Source organism: Salvelinus alpinus, chromosome 7 (assembly GCF_045679555.1).
Source record: "Salvelinus alpinus chromosome 7, SLU_Salpinus.1, whole genome shotgun sequence".
NCBI lineage: Eukaryota > Metazoa > Chordata > Actinopteri > Salmoniformes > Salmonidae > Salvelinus > Salvelinus alpinus.
Genome location: NC_092092.1, coordinates 62,763,273 through 62,783,739, shown reverse-complemented (window position 1 = coordinate 62,783,739; position 20,467 = coordinate 62,763,273). Strand labels below are relative to the sequence as shown.

At 43.4% G+C, this 20,467-nt stretch overlaps 1 protein-coding gene across 2 annotated transcripts in view; it reads right to left on the bottom strand.

Moving 5' to 3' along the window:
- Window positions 1-401: 401 nt before the first annotated feature.
- Window positions 402-20,467, bottom strand: part of LOC139581447 (glutamine--fructose-6-phosphate aminotransferase [isomerizing] 2-like) — a 37,327-nt gene continuing 17,261 nt past the window's right edge. The window contains exons 8-19 of one of the 2 annotated variants that reach the window (XM_071411216.1): window positions 18,719-18,798; window positions 17,678-17,755; window positions 14,438-14,564; window positions 14,182-14,345; window positions 12,086-12,181; window positions 10,191-10,288; window positions 9,940-10,060; window positions 7,078-7,350; window positions 6,545-6,672; window positions 4,700-4,867; window positions 4,313-4,474; window positions 402-2,465 (exon numbers count right to left, since the gene is read on the bottom strand). In XM_071411216.1, coding sequence (XP_071267317.1) covers window positions 2,421-2,465; window positions 4,313-4,474; window positions 4,700-4,867; window positions 6,545-6,672; window positions 7,078-7,350; window positions 9,940-10,060; window positions 10,191-10,288; window positions 12,086-12,181; window positions 14,182-14,345; window positions 14,438-14,564; window positions 17,678-17,755; window positions 18,719-18,798 — 1,540 coding nt within the window. In that variant the 3' untranslated portion in view covers window positions 402-2,420. The remainder of the gene's footprint in view (window positions 2,466-4,312; window positions 4,475-4,699; window positions 4,868-6,544; window positions 6,673-7,077; window positions 7,351-9,939; window positions 10,061-10,190; window positions 10,289-12,085; window positions 12,182-14,181; window positions 14,346-14,437; window positions 14,565-17,677; window positions 17,756-18,718; window positions 18,799-20,467) is intronic. The other variant, XM_071411217.1, reaches the window with a different exon arrangement.

The window sequence follows — 20,467 nt, the reverse complement described above, 5'->3', positions numbered from 1 at the left end:
ACCGCCATTGCTTTAACACCTCCCTAATTTAAACTGCAAACAGCCCCCATTTGCCAGTTACCCACTGATACTGTATGTATAAAAGGGGTATTCCTGCAAATAAGTGGTCAACAAGGGGCTGTTTGAAAGGTCATATAAAGGTGTATTTTTTCTGTTTGAAATGGGTCATATAAACTTGTATTTTTTCTGTTTGAAAGAGGTCATAGAGGCACAGTAAAAGGTCAAGGTGGTCAACAAGGGGCTGTTTGAAAGGGGTCATAGAGGCACAGTAAAAGGTCAAGGTGGTCAACAAGGGGCTGTTTGAAAGGGGTCATAGAGGCACAGTAAAAGGTCACGGTGGTCAACAAGGGGCTGTTTGAAAGGGGTCATAGAGGCACAGTAAAAGGTCAGCACACTTTCCATTTTCACCTAAAGTTTCCTTTATTCATTCATTAATAGAATATCTGGTTGCTATGAAACCTACGGTATAAAATACAATCATAGTTAAAGTGATAAATCAGCATCACTTTCTTTAATTGTCATAAAATAACCTGATAAATTCACCGACTGCAGTACATCTAACATGTTTTACCCTATACAGTACATCTAACATGTTTTACCCTATACAGTACACGTAGTGAAACTGCCAAAACTACAATTCATATTATATTGCTCCTTTTCTTCTGGATATCACTTTTCCAATGAGATGTCAAGGTACTGCCTCATGAAAACAATAGTTAGGTCAACACTGGCAATATGGGAGATGAAATACAATATAAAAGAAAGTGGCCATCATACATGGGATAAATAAGACAATGAAGCGCAGACAATCTTCAGAGAATGTGACAGATGTCCCTCACAAAGCTGCATAACAGAAGATAGAATAAGATTGTGATGATGATGATGACCGCTACACAACGACTCGACACAGAATAAGGATTCATGAAAGGATAGTGAATTAAATTAAGTAGAATTATCATGGTGTCTTGAGAGACTAAACTGTAGCAATATCATCCAGCCCTTTTCAACAGATTGGAGTGTAGATTCAGAGTAATCCCCTCATGAGTAAAAGATTCACTCAGAAGGATTAAAAAGGGCTATAAGGCACAATGAATAGAGGCTGTATCCAGTACATCAAAGCAAAGTGTGTACATCATAACACCATAAGTGTTTGTACATACATTGTACATCAATAGCGCTTTCTGGAATAGTTCCTTACATTGTGCTAGCTATGGAGTACCACAGTATGAGTCATAATACCCATAAAACCTAGCGGTCAAACAAAGAAATGGTTCCAAATGTTTTTCCACCATTCATTTTCCCCATAGGGGATTTTAGAATAAATAAATGAATAAGGGCTGTGTTTCGTGTAGGCTTCCCCTGGTGTGACATTTTGATAACCATGTAAATCTCTCTAGGACAAGGTGACTTTTATCAATATATTAGCCTGTATTCCCCCCCCCCCCCCCAAATGAAATGCTAATTAGCTGCTAATGTGGCTATAAAAAAAAACTACAAATACCACAATGATCTGGACGAGACTGCCGAATCTCTAGTCTTAGCTAAATTTAGTAATGAATAAATTGGCAACATTTCTTTAAATTGACAATTCTGTGAACTGTCTTGTGCAATTATTTTTTTTATTGATATAATACCTGTTAGTTGAGATGACATGCAGGAGCTTGCAGGGATTTGTAGTATACTTTAATGCTAATTAGCATTTTCGAATCTGAGAGTAAATAGAGCCGAATATATTGATAAAAGTCACCTTCCCCGAGAGAGATTTACATGATTATTAAAACATCACACCAGGGTAAGCCTACATGAAACACAGCCCTTATTTGTCCCCTATGGGAAAAATGAACGGTGGAAAAACGATTGGAACCATTTCCCTGTTTGACCACTATGTTTTATGGATATTATAAGACCTCCACTGTGGGGCTCGATAGGCTATTCTGTATAAAGGAATGCTATGGAATAGACTACACTTCCCAAGATACAAAGTGAAGATAATAGACTGCCACAGGACAGAGAGCCCAATACACATGAAGAGAATATTATCATAAACATTCACAATGCACTTTTTCACATATTGCACAGTTATAAGCACTTCAATCTACCAAGTCAATGCATTATTCCTACATTTGGTGTTTTTGGCTCAACTGTTTGTGGACAAGGCACCAATTGGGTACAAGGCACAGTGCATACAGTAGTGTATAGTCTCTTGCTTTGGAAACATTATTGGTGATAATGCTGCTGATTGGACAGATGGTCAAACACTCGTGAGATTTACACACACACACACACACACACACACACACACACACACACACACACACACACAATTGCACTTTGATGTGTACGCCTCCACTCAGTCTCTCTCTTGAACAGAGGCAAAGCAGTGTTATGGTCTCTACTGCCTCCTGTCTGTCTGTCTGCTATTACTCCACAGTGACAGACTTGGCCAGGTTCCTGGGACAGTCCACCTGCAACCAGAGAGAGACAGCCATTAAATCAGATCAATACTGATGAGTAAAGGAGACAAGACTACGTACACATACAGCATAGGTATATGGCAGTGGAGGCTCCTCATAAAAATAAAAATAGTGAAACATTCAAAAAAGTTGATTTTGAGATAAAACTATACTAAATATATTCATGACTTTTGCAATGAAGGTCTAAAGTAGCCTCAACAGCACTCTGTAGGGTAACACCATGGTGTAGCCGGAGGTCATCTACAGTAGCCTCAACAGCGCTCTGTAGGGTAACACCATGGTGTAGCCGGAGGTCATCTACAGTAGCCTCAACAGCACTCTGTAGGGTAACACCATGGTGTAGCCGGAGGTCATCTACAGTAGCCTCAACAGCACTCTGTAGGGTAACACCATGGTGTAGCCGGAGGTCATCTACAGTAGCCTCAACAGCACTCTGTAGGGTAACACCATGGTGTAGCCGGAGGTCATCTACAGTAGCCTCAACAGCACTCTGTAGGGTAACACCATGGTGTAGCCGGAGGTCATCTACAGTAGCCTCAACAGCACTCTGTAGGGTAACACCATGGTGTAGCCGGAGGTCATCTACAGTAGCCTCAACAGCACTCTGTAGGGTAACACCATGGTGTAGCCGGAGGTCATCTACAGTAGCCTCAACAGCACTCTGTAGGGTAACACCATGGTGTAGCCGGAGGTCATCTACAGTAGTTTCCGGCCTCCTCTGGGTACATTAACTTCAATACAGCTAGCTAGCATTGCCGTGCATAACTTGTTGTCAGTAGTTCACTCAAAGAGAGGGAAAGACAATAGTTGAACAGTTTGAGATAGAGAGTGAGCTAGCTATATTCCATATTTTCTTTCACTTTCACTTAGCTACCAAATGCAGCTAGCTAGTTTAGCATACTCAAACATATGTTAGCTAGCTGGCTATGGCTATCCAACATTGCATTTCTTCCAAGTCAAGGTAAGCTTTTGGTTTTATTCATTTATTGCCACCAGGGCCCGCCAGTGTATCTGCTAAACTGCTTGCTGTTGACTGTACACTGTACTGCATGATTGTAGCGGGTTTACTAACATTTTAGTTCTAGTAGCTATGTTGTCTATGACATTAGCTAACATTAGCTAATAGCTAATAATGATGTAGGCTGTGTATAGCGGTTTGCGGTTATGATATGAAGGTTTGGCTTGGAAAGGTTTTGGCTTGGAAAGGTTTTGGCTTGGAAAGGTTTTGGCTTGGAAAGGTTTTGGCTTGGAAAGGTTTTGGCTTGGAAAGGTTTTGGCTTGGAAAGGTTTTGGCTTGGAAAGTCTGTTGAAAAACGTTTCTTAAACGGAAGCATATGGAACAACACGGGGTTAAACATACCTGAATTTGTCCAATAGAAACTCTTGTTTCTGTTGGACTAATGATTACACCCTAGATCAGCTAGATGTAGGCAAAATTGTGCAAGGCGGTATTGAATGTGTCTGTCACCTGGATTATTAAAATTTCTCTCGACCTGCGCGCCTACATTGTAAACTTTCCTTCATAGGCTAGGTTGTAGCAACCTCATGATAGGTACAGGAAAATTTTTTGTATCATGTAGCAGCCTAAACCTATCAATGTTACATTGAGCTGGGTGACTGGAATATAAATGACAGTCATCCAATATGCTGTAATAGAAAAAAAGAATGGTCCTCCCTCATCTTAAACGGCCCCGACCGCCACTGGTGTATGGCTAGTTGATTTGGTGTGTACTTGTAACCGTTGATTTTGATGCTTTTAGTAATGAAATTGAAATAAAACATATTGAATACTAGGTAATTAAAGTCCATAAGGAAAGAGCAGGTGGTGGTAGACTCACGTCGTATCCCCGCAGCACGGCCAGGTGGAAGGACAGGAGCTGCAGAGGGATGACACTGAGGATGCCCTGGAGACAGTCCACTGTGTGAGGCAGCTCAATGGTCTTATACGCATTTTCAGACATCTCCTGGTCGTCCTGGCAACACAGGATAATCGGTCGCCCCTGAACGGGAAGGAGAGAAAGACAGAGCGGTTTACAGAAGTATATCGATCAATTCATTGGAATTCATTATTCAAAGCTTTTGATAATGAGGCTGTGTGTGTGTTATTAGTATTTGCCTGTGTACTGCGCGTGAGTCAGTTAAGTCATGGGTGTGCATACGAGGTGGGTATTTAGTTGTGTCTACGTGCATTTGAATATGTGATGTGAGTGAGGAATGTGACGTACCGATCTGGCTGTGACCTGCTGCAGAGCGTTCTGACACTTGGTGTAGCAGGCATCTTTCATGATGATCATGATGACCGGCATGTGCTTGTCAATCAGAGCCAGAGGACCGTGCTTCAGCTCCCCAGCCAGGATGCCCTCTGAATGCATGTACGTGATTTCCTTGATTTTCTGTACGGGAAGAATCAATCAGTGACATAACTTAACTTCTTGAGAATACAGGGGGTGCTATTTTCCCATTAGCATAATTTGCTCTACAGATTAAACTGCCTCTTATTCAATTATTGCTCTTACTATATGCATATAAATAATACCATTGGAAAGAAAACAATCTCTAGTTTCTAAAACCGTTTCAATTTTGTCTCTGAGTGATACACAAGTCATTTGACAGCACTTTCCCTGACCAAGAAGTAGAATGCAAGAAGTCTATGCTCGCTTCAACGCTCTGCCTATATATGGTCATGACCCCTATGACCAGAAACACACTTCATTCGCCTTCCTCTGGGTGTCAAGAGGACGTCAGAGGAGAAATTCTTTGTTTATCTGGTACTGACGTGAAATAAGACCTATTTCTTTGGCGTGACCGACAACTTCCGGTTTTCTGATTCGCACGAGTTGGAGCTGCGATTGTGTACTGTTTTGCTGGCGTTATGGATGAAAACTATCTCCGTGTCGAATTTTGTTTGATACATGTGACCATATCATCGTAATGTATGTTTTTTCAATATAGTTTAATCAGATTATTTGAATTTTTTCGGGAGTTTTGTGGTGTTCCGTTGTCTGATTTTATTTACGTTTGAGAGATCCGTGCCACTCGACCAGTACCTGTGCTAAATGGAGTGGGAAAGGAACAATTCTGAACGGAACCAACGACTCATCTTGACAAAGGACACTTTGATCAACATTCTGATGAAAGATCAGCCATAGTAAGACCCAATTTACGATGTTATATCATATCTGTTGTGCATGTGAACTGGCCGTGGGCGCCTAGCCGAATCTGCCTGGTATAGCTATGCTAATTTAGCGCTACATTTTGTTTTCGTTATAAAACATTTAATAAATCTGAAATATTGTTTGGATTCACCAGATGTTGGGCTTTCAATATCTGTACGCTGTGTATTTTTCTGAAATGTGTTAAGATGAGTAATTAGTTATATGACGTTGGTCTCTGTAATTGTTCTGGCTGGGTAAGCACTATTTCAGATTGCAGCTGCAATGTAGAACTGTGATTTATACCTGAAAAATGCACATTTTTCCAAAAAAAAACTATGCTATACCATAAATATGTTATCAGCCTGTCATCTTATGAAGTTGTTTCTTGGTTAGTGGCTATATATATTTTTATTTAGTCGAATTAGTGATAGCTACTGACGCAGGAAAAAACTGTTGGGAGTAAAAAAATCGTGTCCTTTGCTAACGTGGTTAGCTAATAGATTTACATATTGTGTCTTCCCTGTAAAACATTTTAAAAATCTGAAATGGTGGCTTTATTCACAAGACCTGTATCTTTCATCTGGTGTCTTGGACTTGTGATTTAATGATATTTAGATGCTACAAGTTACTTGTGACGCTATGCTAGCTATGCTACTCAGTGGGGGGGGGGGGGGGGGTGCTACCGGATCAGGGTTGGTGACTCGTGAGAAGATAATCAATAGTCTATAATTCATATAGATAAACAGGCATGTGAATATAGAGTGAGATGTTTAATGATATATAAAGGAGTGAAAAATAGGAGTAAAAGCAAAACATTCCCCCTAGAAACTGATTTAACGTCAGTTTGGCAAGTTTCCTATAATGGTTCAGGGTCAGGATTTGGGGTGGTTAAGCTGATTGTAGATCTGTCCTTACCAGTGCCCCCTCCAGACAGGTGGCGTAGTTGAAGCCTCGTCCCATGACCAGCAGAGACTTCTGCTGATATAGCTCATCTGCTATGGACTTGATCTTATTATCCAGAGTCAGAACCTTCTTGATCATGTCTGAGAGAGGGAGAAGAGAGAGAGAGACAGAGAGGGCGAGGGAGAGAGAAAGGAGGAGGGAGAGAGGGAGAAGAGAGAGAGAGACAGAGAGGGCGAGGGAGAGAGAAAGGAGGAGGGAGAGAGGGAGAAGAGAGAGAGAGACAGAGAGGGCGAGGGAGAGAGAAAGGAGGAGGGAGAGAGGGAGAAGAGAGGGAGACAGAGAGTGCGAGGGAGAGACAGAGATTGCGAGGGAGAAAGAAAGGAGGAGGGAGAGAGGGTTTGGTTCACTCTCATTCATCCATTTTGTAACACCTGGCAGTAATCTATTGATCATAGTGTGTGATGGTCATAGACGCAGTTTTGTTTCACTGAGCTGGTTTATAGTGTTAATGTGTCATTCTACATGGCTTTAATATAGGAACTCACCTGGGAGAATCCTGAGTCCATTGATGATCTCCAGCCTCCTCGGCTGCAGGGAGATCCTGTCCTCACTCATCATCAGACCAAACATGATGAGAGCCACAAACTGGCTGGTGTAGGCCTTGGTGCTGGCCACCCCGATCTCTGGACCGGCGTTGATGTGCACCCCGCAGTCTGTGTCTCTGGAGATGGAGGAGCCCACTGTGTTGGTGACCCCCACGGTCAGAGCTCCTCTATCCTTACAGTACCTCAGAGCCATCAGAGTGTCTGCTGTCTCACCTGAGGGGGGAAAGAGGGAGATAACAAGGCGTGTCATCATTCATACCAGCAAAACACAGTAGAATTCTCCCTTACTCAACAGATTACCCACAGTACACATACCAGCCTTTTCCCTATTAGAACATCCAGTCTCCACCAGAGAGTTCTCTCTATTAGAACATCCAGTCTCCAGCAGAGAGACTTCTCTCTATTAGAACATCCAGTCTCCAGCAGAGAGACTTCTCTCTATTAGAATATCCAGTCTCCACCAGAGAGTTTTCTCTATTAGAACATCCAGTCTCCAGCAGAGAGAGAAAGAGAGTTCTCTCTATTAGAACGTCCAGTCTCCACCAGAGAGAGAGAGAGTTCTCTCTATTAGAACATCCAGTCTCAACCAGAGAGACTTCTCTCCATTAGAACATCTAGTCTCCACCAGAGAGAGAGTTCTCTCTATTAGAACGTCATGTCTCCACCAGAGAGTTCTCTCTATTAGAACATCTAGTCTCCACCAGAGAGAGAGAGAGTTCTCTCTAGTAGAACGTCCAGTCTCCACCAGAGAGAGAGAGAGTTCTCTCTATTACAACATCCGGTCTCCAGCAGAGAGAGAGAGAGTTTTCTCTATTAGAACATCCAGTCTCCACCAGAGAGAGAGAGAGTTCTCTCTATTAGAACATCCGGTCTCCAGCAGAGAGAGAGAGAGTTCTCTCTATTAGAACATCCAGTCTCCACCAGAGAGAGAGAGAGTTCTCTCTATTAGAACATCCAGTCCCCACCAGAGAGAGAGTTCTCTCTATTAGAACATCCAGTCTCCAGCAGAGAGAGAGAGAGTTTTCTCTATTAGAACATCCAGTCTCCACCAGAGAGACTTCTCTCTATTAGAACGTCCAGTCTCCACCAGAGAGAGAGGGCGTTCTCTCTATTAGAACATCCAGTCTCCACCAGAGAGAGAGAGAGTTCTCTCTATTAGAACGTCCAGTCTCCACCAGAGAGAGAGAGAGTTATCTCTATTAGAACGTCCAGTCTCCAGCAGAGAGAGAGAGAGTTCTCTCTATTAGAACGTCCAGTCTCCAGCAGAGAGAGAGAGTTCTCTCTATTAGAACGTCCAGTCTCCACCAGAGAGAGATAGTTCTCTCTATTAGAACATCCAGTCTCCAGCAGAGAGACTTCTCTCTATTAGAACATGCAGTCTCCACCAGAGAGTTCTCTCTATTAGAACATCCAGTCTCCACCAGAGAGAGCTCTCTCTATTAGAACATCCAGTCTCCAGTAGAGAGAGTTCTCTCTATTAGAACATCTAGTCTCCAGCAGAGAAAGAGTTTTCTCTATTAGAACATCCAGTCTCCAGCAGAGAGAGATAGTTCTCTGTATTAGAACATCCGGTCTCCACCAGAAAGAGAGTTTTCTCTATTAGAACATCCAGTCTCCAGCAGAGAGAGATAGTTATCTCTATTAGAACATCCAGTCTCCAGCAGAGAGAGAGAGAGTTCTCTGTATTAGAACATCCAGTTTCCACCAGAGTTCTCTCTATTAGAACATCTAGTCTCCAGCAGAGAGTGAGTTCTCTCTAGTAGAACATCCAGTCTCCACCAGAGAGTTTTCTCTATTAGAACATGCAGTCTCCACAGAGAGTTCTCTCTATTAGAACATCCAGTCTCCACCAGAGAGAGAGTTCTCTGTATTAGAACATCCAGTTTCCACCAGAGTTCTCTCTATTAGAACATCTAGTCTCCAGCAGAGAGAGAGAGAGAGTTCTCTCTAGTAGAACATCCAGTCTCCACCAGAGAGAGAGAGTTCTCTGTATTAGAACATCCAGTCTCCAGCAGAGAGACTTCTCTCTATTAGAACATCCAGTCTCCACCAGAGAGAGTTCTTTCTATTAGAACATCCAGTCTCCAGCAGAGAGACTTCTCTCTATTAGAACATCCAGTCTCCACCAGAGACTTCTCTCTATTAGAATATCCAGTCTCCAGCAGAGAGACTTCTCTCTATTAGAACATCCAGTCTCCACCAGAGAGAGAGACCTCTCTCTATTTGAACATCCAGTCTCCACCAGAGAGAGTTCTCTCTATTAGAACATCCAGTCTCCACCAGAGAGAGAGAGTTCTCTCTATTAGAACATCCAGTCTCCAGCAGAGAGAGAGTTCTCTCTATTAGAACATCCAGTCTCCAGCAGAGAGAGAGAGAGTTTTCTCTATTAGAACATCCAGTCTCCAGCAGAGAGAGAGTTTTCTCTATTAGAACATCCAGTCTCCAGCAGAGAGAGAGAGTTTTCTCTATTAGAACATCCAGTCTCCAGCAGAGAGAGAGAGTTCTCTCTATTAGAACATCCAGTCTCCAGCAGAGAGAGAGTTTTCTCTATTAGAACATCCAGTCTCCACCAGAGAGACTTCTCTCTATTAGAACATCCAGTCTCCAGCAGAGAGAGAGAGAGTTCTCTCTATTAGAACATCCAGTCTCCACCAGAGAGTTCTCTCTATTAGAACACCCAGTCTCCAGCAGAGAGAGAGAGAGTTCTCTCTATTAGAACATCCAGTCTCCACCAGAGAGAGAGTTTTATGAAACACCAGCAAAACAAAAATGTGTAGCAGATTAATCGCTCTGAGGAATTACCTGATTGGCTGATGTAGAAGCAGACGTCGTCTCTAAAGACGGGTGTGTTGCGGTCCAGGAAGTCACTAGCCAGTTCCACCATGACAGGAAGCTCTGTCAGCTCCTCCAGAATCTGTCTTGTCTGGAGAGAGAGAAAGAGAGACACAGAGAAAGAGAGAGAGAGAGAGACTCATCCTTATCATAATTACAATGGCCATCATCTTTTCTTTCTCCTCCTCTTCCTCAATCACACTTCTGGTTGGTTCACTTACAGCCACGGCAGCGTGGAAGCTGGTTCCACAGCCAATCATGATGAGGCGTCTGCAGCGTTTGATCTCCTTCAGGTGGTCCTTCAGCCCTCCCAGGATAACTGAGAACAAGACAGGACAGGAGAGGGGAGATCATCAGCATTCACATTCAGTCCAAGGAGGTAAAAGGGGTAACTATGAGCCTCTTTACATCACACTATGTTGACGACACAAAGTAAGTTCAGGAGAGAAACAAGCATATCAAAGTTCCAGAGTGGGATCTCTGCTACTTTTAGAGTTATGGTCCAATTTGGAAGTATTACCAACAGAGTGAATGTGAAAATGGATTCAAAATGATCGCCCTCTGCTGGTGATTTTCAGGATGTGCCATGATACAAGTGAAAGGGGGACTGTGATTGGTTACATTGACAACGATGTTTGTCTATATAAAATGTACCATAACTTTAACACAAGAAGAGATCCCACTCTGGAACGTTGATATGCCTGTAGAGTATATTATATTCAACAACATAGTGAAAAAATTTGCCAAATCAGAAATTGATATATTTTCAATATTCATGTTTCACTGAGCTGGTTTATAGTGTTAATGTGTCATTCTATATGGCACTCTACTCAACAAATTGGATGCAGTCTATCACAGTGCCATCCGTTTTGTCACCAAAGCCCCATATACTACCCACCACTGCGACCTGTATGATCTCGTTGGCTGGCCCTCGCCATATAATCGTCGCCAAACCCACTGGCTCCAGGTCATCTACAAGTCTCTGCTAGGTAAAGCACCGCCTTATCTCAGCTCACTGGTCACCATAGCAGCACCCACCGGTAGCAGGCGCTCCAGCAGGCATATCTCACTGGTCACTCCCAAAGCCAATTCTTCCTTTGGCCGCCTCTCCTTCCAGTTCTCTGCTGCCAATGACTGGAACGAACTGCAAAAATCTCTGAAGCTGGAGACTCTTACCTCCCTCACTAGCTTTAAGCACCAGCTGTCAGAGCAGCTCACAGATCACTACACCTGTACATAGCTCATCTGTAAATAGCCCATCCAAACTACCTCATCCCCATACTGTATTTATTTATTTATTCATCTTGCTCCTTTGCACCCCAGTATCTCAACTTGCACATTCATCTTCTGCACATCCTACCATTCCAGTGTTTAATTGCTATATTGTAATTACTTCGCCACCATGGCCTATTTGTTGCCTTACCTCTCTTATCCTACCTCATTTGCACATGCTGCATATAGATTTTTCTACTGTATTATTGACTGCATGTTTGTTTATTCCATGTGTAACTCTGTGTTGTTGTTTGTGTTGCACTGCTTTGCTTGATCTTGGCCAGGTTGCAGTTGCAAATGAGAACTTGTTCTCAACTAGCCTACCTGGTTAAATAAAGGTGAAATAAATAAATAAATAAAAAAAATAACTTTTTTTTTCTATATTCATAAATGAATGTAAAAAAATTCTAATAATTTGAAAATCTAAATACTAATCATATTACAGAGCAACCAGTAAAGCCTCATATGACATACATGTTTTCTTTGTGGCACCTACAGATGAAAAACTATGGAGTCTTAAAAGGAGGCCTGTAATAAATATGCTAACGTTGATTAATTATTACTCAATTATGCTTTAAAATACAAACGTCAAATAATCCTTCCTCCAAAGGACCCTTCTATGGATTACAATTCGTGAAAATTCCCCCCCAAAATCTTAGTTTTCTTTTTGACTGGGTTTCCTGAGGAATCACGCTATACATCCATGTAGTAACTGTTAATAACCTATGCTTGCCTCCGTGAGCTGCTGTGCTAATATTGATTGAGCATATGGCACAGTACCATCCACATCCCGGGAACAACGGAGTGACATCAATCAGAATATGACATCACAATGGTAAGCTACCTTTGTTGGTGTGAAAACAGATCCGCCCCCTCATGGTGTTGAAGACAGACTCTGGCTGCTCAAAGATCTCCTTTTGCATAAATGCCTCAAAGTTACCTGCACAGAAAGAGAGAGAGATGAGGGACACGGAGCATGATGACTGTGTTTCAATCTCACAGCACACTGGTGTAGGTACTCCCTAACATCAACAGGGGGAGATCTTGCTCTACTGTTCTTAGAGCTAGTGACTGCAGTAAAGTATCGTTGGCCATGGGCCTGTCTCTCTGTAAATCAGACTACATTTCTCAGGTATGACACAAGACTCTATCTTTGACCTCTGTGTGAATAGGAAGGTGTATTGGTATTGACCACTCCAGGTATATGATCTCTGTGTGAATAGGAAGGTGTATTGGTATTGACCACTCCAGGTATATGATCTCTGTGTGAATAGGAAGGTGTATTGGTATTGACCGCTCCAGGTATATGATCTCTGTGTGAATAGGAAGGTGTATTTGTCAGGTTTTGGCCAGGACTGTTCAGGTTTTGGTCACTAGATGTCCCCATTGCACCTTTTTTGTACCTTTTGTTTTTTCCTTGCTCTTATTATTGTTTGCACCTGTGTGTCGTTCCCTTGTTAGTATTTAAACCCTGTGTGTTCCTCAGTTCTTTGCTCAGTGTTTGTATGTTAGCACCCAGCCCCAGCCTTGTTGTGAACATATATTTCTCTTATTGGATTTTCCAGAGGTTCTCTGGTTTAGTGCTTGTGTATTTTTGAGTAGTCTTTTGAGGTTTGTTTTTCCCTGCTGTTTTTCCCACTTTGTGGAGTTTCTTTGTATTTTGGAGGATATCCATTTTGTGCCTCTTGGCTTTATTTTTGGACGTGGTGGATTTATATTCTTTGCCTGAAGATCTTGTCCTTTTATTAAACCACCATCTCTAGTACTGCTGAGTCTGCCTCATCTTCTGGGTTCTGCCGACTATTAGTGACTGTTTCTCTCACCGGGTCCTGACAGTATTGGTATTGACCACTCCAGGTATATGATCTCTGTGTGAATAGGAAGGTGTATTGGTATTGACCGCTCCAGGTATATGATCTCTGTGTGAATAGGAAGGTGTATTTGTCAGGTTTTGGCCAGGACTGTTCAGGTTTTGGTCACTAGATGTCCCCATTGCACCTTTTTTGTACCTTTTGTTTTTTCCTTGCTCTTATTATTGTTTGCACCTGTGTGTCGTTCCCTTGTTAGTATTTAAACCCTGTGTGTTCCTCAGTTCTTTGCTCAGTGTTTGTATGTTAGCACCCAGCCCCAGCCTTGTTGTGAACATATATTTCTCTTATTGGATTTTCCAGAGGTTCTCTGGTTTAGTGCTTGTGTATTTTTGAGTAGTCTTTTGAGGTTTGTTTTTCCCTGCTGTTTTTCCCACTTTGTGGAGTTTCTTTGTATTTTGGAGGATATCCATTTTGTGCCTCTTGGCTTTATTTTTGGACGTGGTGGATTTATATTCTTTGCCTGAAGATCTTGTCCTTTTATTAAACCACCATCTCTAGTACTGCTGAGTCTGCCTCATCTTCTGGGTTCTGCCGACTATTAGTGACTGTTTCTCTCACCGGGTCCTGACAGTATTGGTATTGACCACTCCAGGTATATGATCTCTGTGTGAATAGGAAGGTGTAATGGTATTGACCACTCCAGGTATATGACCTCTGTGTGAATAGGAAGGTGTATTGGTATTGACCACTCCAGGTATATGATCTCTGTGTGAATAGGAAGGTGTAATGGTATTGACCGCTCCAGGTATATGATCTCTGTGTGAATAGGAAGGTGTATTGGTATTGACCACTCCAGGTATATGATCTCTGTGTGAATGGGAAGGTGTATTGGTATTGACCACTTCAGGTATTTGTTCTCTGTGTGAATGGGAAAGTCTATTGGTATTGACCACTCCAGGTATTTGTTACCCTTAGGCACACAGATCTAGAATGAGGCTTCGCCTACCTTCTTCAAATCCTAACCTGGCACAAAACAGATCTTACATTAGGTAGGTCCTGGGACACTATATCCTACTCCTAGTAAACTCCTAGGTTGCCACGGCGATGAGCCCTATGATTAAACTCTGACCTTTCATGATCTCCTGTAGTTCCATCTGGAGGGTCTGGATTGCCCGGACTGAATCCTCCCCTGCCAGGCTGTTCAGCCTATGGAGGGACAACTTGCCCCCGACCACTGCTGCAATGTCATCATCCTCCAGGTAGATCACCTTGTTGGTGTGCTCTATGATGGCACTGGGCAGGGACAGGTGGGAGCATGAGACAAGCACACAAGCATGCACGCACACACACACACACAAACACACACACCTAGGGTTTCAGCTCACCTGGCGTCGGAGGCAAAGTAGTACTCCACAGCCTTGTCGTCTCCAGCTGAATTCACAGCAGTGGAGTTGTTTGGCTTGTCTGGCCGGTTGTGGCTGTTCTTATCCTGGACCCCCTCCTTGAACAGACCTACAGGAGAGAGGGCAGGGGTCACGGTTCAGACTGGGTCAGGGTAGTCAACACTTCCTGCTTTACTTGAACTTTTCACCTAGACTGTTTAAGTCATTTGTAATTAACTAGTGACTGCTTGTGACATGCTTATAACTGCTTATACTGTATGTCATGATCATGATGGTGGCTACTGGTTTGTTTGGTGTGTTAACGGACATATTCAATCAATCCCTATCCCAGTCTGTTGTGCCCACATGCTTCAAGAGGGCCACCGTTGTTCCTGTTCCCAAGAAAGCTAAGGTAACTGAGCTAAACGACTACCGCCCCGTAGCACTCACTTCCGTCATCATGAAGTGCTTTGAGAGACTAGTCAAGGACCATATCACCTCCACCCTACCTGACACCCTAGACCCACTCCAATTCGCCTACCGCCCCAATAGGTTCACAGACAACGCAATCGCAATCACACTGCACACTGCCCTAACCCATCTGGACAAGAGGAATACCTATGTAAGAATCCTGTTCATTGACTACAGCTCAGCATTTAACACCATAGTACACTCCAAACTCGTAAATAAGATTGAGACCCTGGGTCTCGACCCCGCCCTGTGCAACTGGGTCCTGGACTTTCTGACGGGCCGCCCCCCAGGTGGTGAGGGTAGGAAACAACATCTCCACCCCGCTGATCCTCAACACTGGGACCCCACAGGGGTGCGTTCTCGGCCCTCTCCTGTACTCCCTGTTCACCCATGACTGCTTGGCCATGCACGCCTCCAACTCAATCATCAAGTTTGCAGACGACACAACAGTAGTGGGCTTGATTACCAACAATGACAAGACGGCCTACAGGGACGAGGTGAGGGCCCTCGGAGTGTGGTGTCAGGAAAATAACCTCACACTCAACATCAACAAAACAAAGGAGATGATCGTGGACTTCAGGAAACAGCAGAGGGAGCGCCCCCTATCCACATCGACGGGACAGTAGTGGAGGTGGAAAGTTTTAAGTTCCTCGGCGTACACATCAACGACAAACTGAAATGGTCCACCCACACAGACAGTGTGGTGAAGAAGGCGCAACAGCGCCTCTTCAACCTCAGGAGGCTGAAGAAATTTGTCTTGTCACCGAAAACACTCAAACTTTTACAGATGCACAATCGAGAGCATCCTGTTGGGCTGTATCACCACCTGGTACGGCAACTGCTCCGCCCACAACCGCAAGGCTCTCCAGAGGGTAGTGAGGTCTGCACAACGCATCACCAGGGGCAAACTACCTGCCCTCCAGGACACCTACACCACCCGATGTTACAGGAAAGCCATAAAGATCATCAAGGACAACAACCACCCGAGCCACTGCCTGTTCACCCCGCTACCATCCAGAAGGCGAGGTGAGTACAGGTGTATCAAAGTTGGGACCGAGAGACTGGAAAACAGCTTCTATCTCAAGGCCATCAGACTGTTAAACAGCCATCAATAACATTGAGTGGCTGCTGCCTACATACTGACTCAAATCTCTAGCCACTTTAAGAATTCATAATTGTATGTAATAAATGTATCACTAGTCACTTTAAACAATGCCACTTTATATAATGATTACATATCCTACATTACTCATCTCATATATATATACTGCTCTATACCATCTACTGCATCTTGCCTATGCTGCACTGCCGTCGCTCATCCATGTATTTATATGTACATATTCTTCTTAATCATTCCTTTACACTTGTGTGTATGAGGTAGTTGTTGTGAAATTGTTAGGTTACTTGTTAGATAACTTGTTAGGTATTACTGAACTGTCGGAACTAGAAGCACAAGCATTTCGCTCCACTCGCATTAACATCTGCTAACCATGTGTATGTGACCAATACAATTTGATTTGTTTTGATTTGATACTTAGCCTTCAAGGTGGGGGGTTCAAGTAAAGTGCTGTAAACTAAAGATTGCGAGTGTGAACAGTGAACAATGACAAACAGAGAGGGATTTAATCAACAACCCAATGATTTAAACCAAAACAAGACAGGTGGGATTAGAGTTCATGATCGTGATTGACCGACAGAGGAGAGGAGTCAAGGGTCCTTTGACCATCAAAAAACAAGCTAGTCATATGTTTACATTGGTTCACCTCAGAAGATTCTGGAATCAATAACCAGCTGGATATGGAGGTTCAATTTGCAATCTGTATTGATTTGTCCATGGTATTTATGAGGTGACTCACACACAGTGACCTTTGTCCTTTGTCACAGTTACAGTTACAGGAGTATTAGTCCCTAATAGCGATAAGTGACATCTTCTTGTTTCCTTGTTTCTTTCCTTCATCTGCACTCGACAGGCGAAAAGACATTTCCATCCACTATGTTGCTTTCACCTATCTTGTGTTTTTAAATGAGAGGAGATGAGGGAAAGGAGCAGAGAGGAGGAAGCCACTTTATAGCATTGAGATGCAACCCAGTATCCTCCTACTCTTCCTGGTTCCTTTCTCATTGGGCCTCAGACTTTGAACTCCAGCAGGATACATCACTATTAAAGTGGAGCTTAGCTAAGTTAACAGATAGCAGGGTGAAGACAGTCGACACATCTACGGGGTGTTCTCTAGATAGCTGACACACACAGAGAGAACAGAACTGTTATTAACTGGCCAATGAGTATGTAAAGGAGCAGATTTATTATAACACACATGTCAAGATAAATCTTTGAAATCTATCATTTGGAGAGGGCTGTCCTACTCCTCGTTTCTAGGTAATAGTTACTGGATGAGGATTCAGCACCCTATTCATCAGAAGAAAGGGAGTTTTAGAGTCAGAATGTCATATTGCAATGTTCTGTTATTAACCTGACACTACTGTCCACTGAGTGTGATCATGATGTTAACCTATAATAACCCATAGAGGTTCCACACAGTATTGGCAGAATTTCCACAAGAAGCAAGAGTCTCATTTCTCATAACCATCATTTTTGTGATTTGGCATCATTTTTGCACAAGTAGACAATCATTTAACAGTGGAATCATTGGAGACGTGTCTGATTAAAGGGATTCTGATTGTTGTTAGTCATGCAAACTCTTATGAGGCGGTTCAATCCAATCAGAGGTCAGAACCCACAACACCCACGTGTTTATTTGGTAGTTAGCGCACCTACGGGCTCAGCAGCCCTCTGTCGCTCTGTAAACACTGGGGTGACTGCACAGTCCCTCAGGACAGAGTAGTACGGTGCTACGGATAGGACAGGGTTAGTCTTAGATGATTACATGTTATCACACACAGGAGGGTTATCATTAGTCTGGACCAGACAGTAAGTACTGCTACTGTTATGGTTAGAACTGATACAGATACTGCTCACAGTAAGTACTGCTACTGTTATGGTTAGAATAGATACAGATACTGCTCACAGTAAGTACAGCTACTGTTATGGTTAGAATAGATACAGATACTGCTCACAGTAAGTACAGCTACTGTTATGGTTAGGACAGATACAGATACTGCTCACAGTAAGTACAGCTACTGTTATGGTTAGAACAGATACAGATACTGCTCACAGTAAGTACAGCTACTGTTATGGTTAGAACAGATACAGATACTGCTCACAGTAAGTACAGCTACTGTTATGGTTAGAACAGATACAGATACTGCTCACAGTAAGTACAGCTACTGTTATGGTTAGAACAGATACAGATACTGCTCACAGTAAGTACAGCTACTGTTATGGTTAGGACAGATACAGATACTGCTCACAGTAAGTACTGCTACTGTTATGGTTAGAATAGATACAGATACTGCTCACAGTAAGTACTGCTACTGTTATGGTTAGAACAGATACAGATACTGCTCACAGTAAGTACAGCTACTGTTATGGTTAGGACACAGTTACTTAATTGATTGATTAAGTTGGTTAGTTTGTTATGCAAGGGTGTACTCCTACTGACCCGAATTATGACTTGAGATACAGACATATAACCTCATCTATATCAATGCATGATGTATGCATCAGTTCCAGTTACGCACTCGTGTCTCAAGTTAGAGATCTGTTCATGAATATTACGTAACAGAACGTGTTCAGATGCGTTAACTAACACAGTCAGGTTTCTGTGAGGACAGTGGACAGACAGAGGTTGGAGAACACTGTGAAGTGAGAACATCAGCTGGAGAAGAGGCTTGGGAGAGAGGAACAGAGCTCACCACTGTTGTACTGGATCGGGATGTGCTCTGCGGAAAGCTCATGCTTGCTCCGCACACCAATGAGAAGAGGACTTCCTCTCCTGAAGGAGAGAGAGAGAAAGGGGGGATGATAGCGGGATGGGGATGAAGGGGAAAGCGAGAAGAGAGAGTGGGAAAGACAGAGGGGGTAGAAGGGGAGAAATGGTTAGATTTCTATCTTGTGAGAGAACACAAACGCGCACACAGTGTAATGTCTTAAAACATTTCTTGTGAGTGTAACATTTCCCTCAGCAGGGGAACATGAGCTGGGATTGGTCTCCACACCTCAGCTGAACTCTTTCTCCCAAGTGTTGCTGTTGAATGACTCATTGTTCAATACACTATAATGAAGTACCTGGAGCACTCCGCGCTCTCTCTCCTTTTTCTCCTCTATGTGTCTCTGTCATACTATCTCTTACTTTTACTCTCTGCCCGTCTGTCCCCTAATTCACCTCTCCCCCTCCCCCTCTTTCCCTCTCTGTCTCTCTCTTGTTTTCTAGCAGGTCCTGCTCCTTGTCCTCCCTCTCCCCTACAGGTGGTTGAGTCAGTTCCTGCTCATGTTTCTAGCTCATCAGCCATGCATTCTGTCTCCAGTACTCCATGTGTGCTTCTCTGATTGGCTGATGCAGGTGTGTGTGTGTGTGTGTGTGTGTGTGTGTGTGTGTGTGTGTGTGTGTGTGTGTGTGTGTGTGTGTGTTTGTGCATAACAGGTGAGGAGAGAAGGCGTGGCAAATCTAACCTGTATATAAATCAAGTAGAACCTATGACAGAGTACACTGTACACCAAGCAACTGATAAAAGTACTTAACACGCTATCATAAATATTTGCATCTCAATTACACCTATGTATGTAGCATTGTCCTGTTTGACAGCTTACACCTGGCTGGGGTAATTCCCACCTGAGGCTCAAAGAAAACAGCAACGTTTCTCAATTACACTCTTTTCTTTCCCTCTGTTTCCTGTATCCTTCTCTTCTCTGTCAGCCCTGTACGTGGGGCTGGGAGCAGGGAGCAGGGAGCAGGGATTAGGGAGCAGGGAGCAGGGAGCAGGGATTAGGGAGCAGGGAGCAGGGAGCAGGGAACAGGGAACAGGGAACAGGGAGCAAGGAGCTGTACACTTGACATCAAGCTGAAAGGCAGTATGCTGTGCTGTTTTTTTTCCAGATTCAGAGTGTTTAATAGTCAAATGTACAGGGTTGCAGGTGTGACTGCAGGGTACAGTGTTTAATAGTCACATGTACAGGGTTGCAGGTGTGATGGCAGGGTACAGAGAGAGAGAAAGAGAGAGAGAGATGTAGAGACAGTGATTCTCAGGCAAGCCTTGCTGGAGGGCTGATAGTTTTGCCAAAAAGAGAGGGAGCAGGGGCTAGCATCACTGCTTAATCACTTCCATCCCTCCATTTCTCCCTCTACCCTGGGAGCCAGCCCTAACAATGCAAGACATTAACTGTCAGCTCAGTCCCTGGCTCTCAAGACAAGACTAAGCTAAAAACAGCAGGTAACTATCAGAGAGAAAATGAGAGCAAGAGACAGAGGGTAGGGAGAGAGAGAGAGTTATAGTATTCAGTGAAACCCACTGTATCCAGGTGGAGCAACAACAGGTGGACTAACTGAACCCTGGCAACAGCACCACGTTCAACCAATCATCCTCTTTACTGTGGACTATAAACCATAGGTCAACAGCCCTCGCCCTCTTTCCCTCAGTCTACCAACGAGGAAACAGAGAGAAATA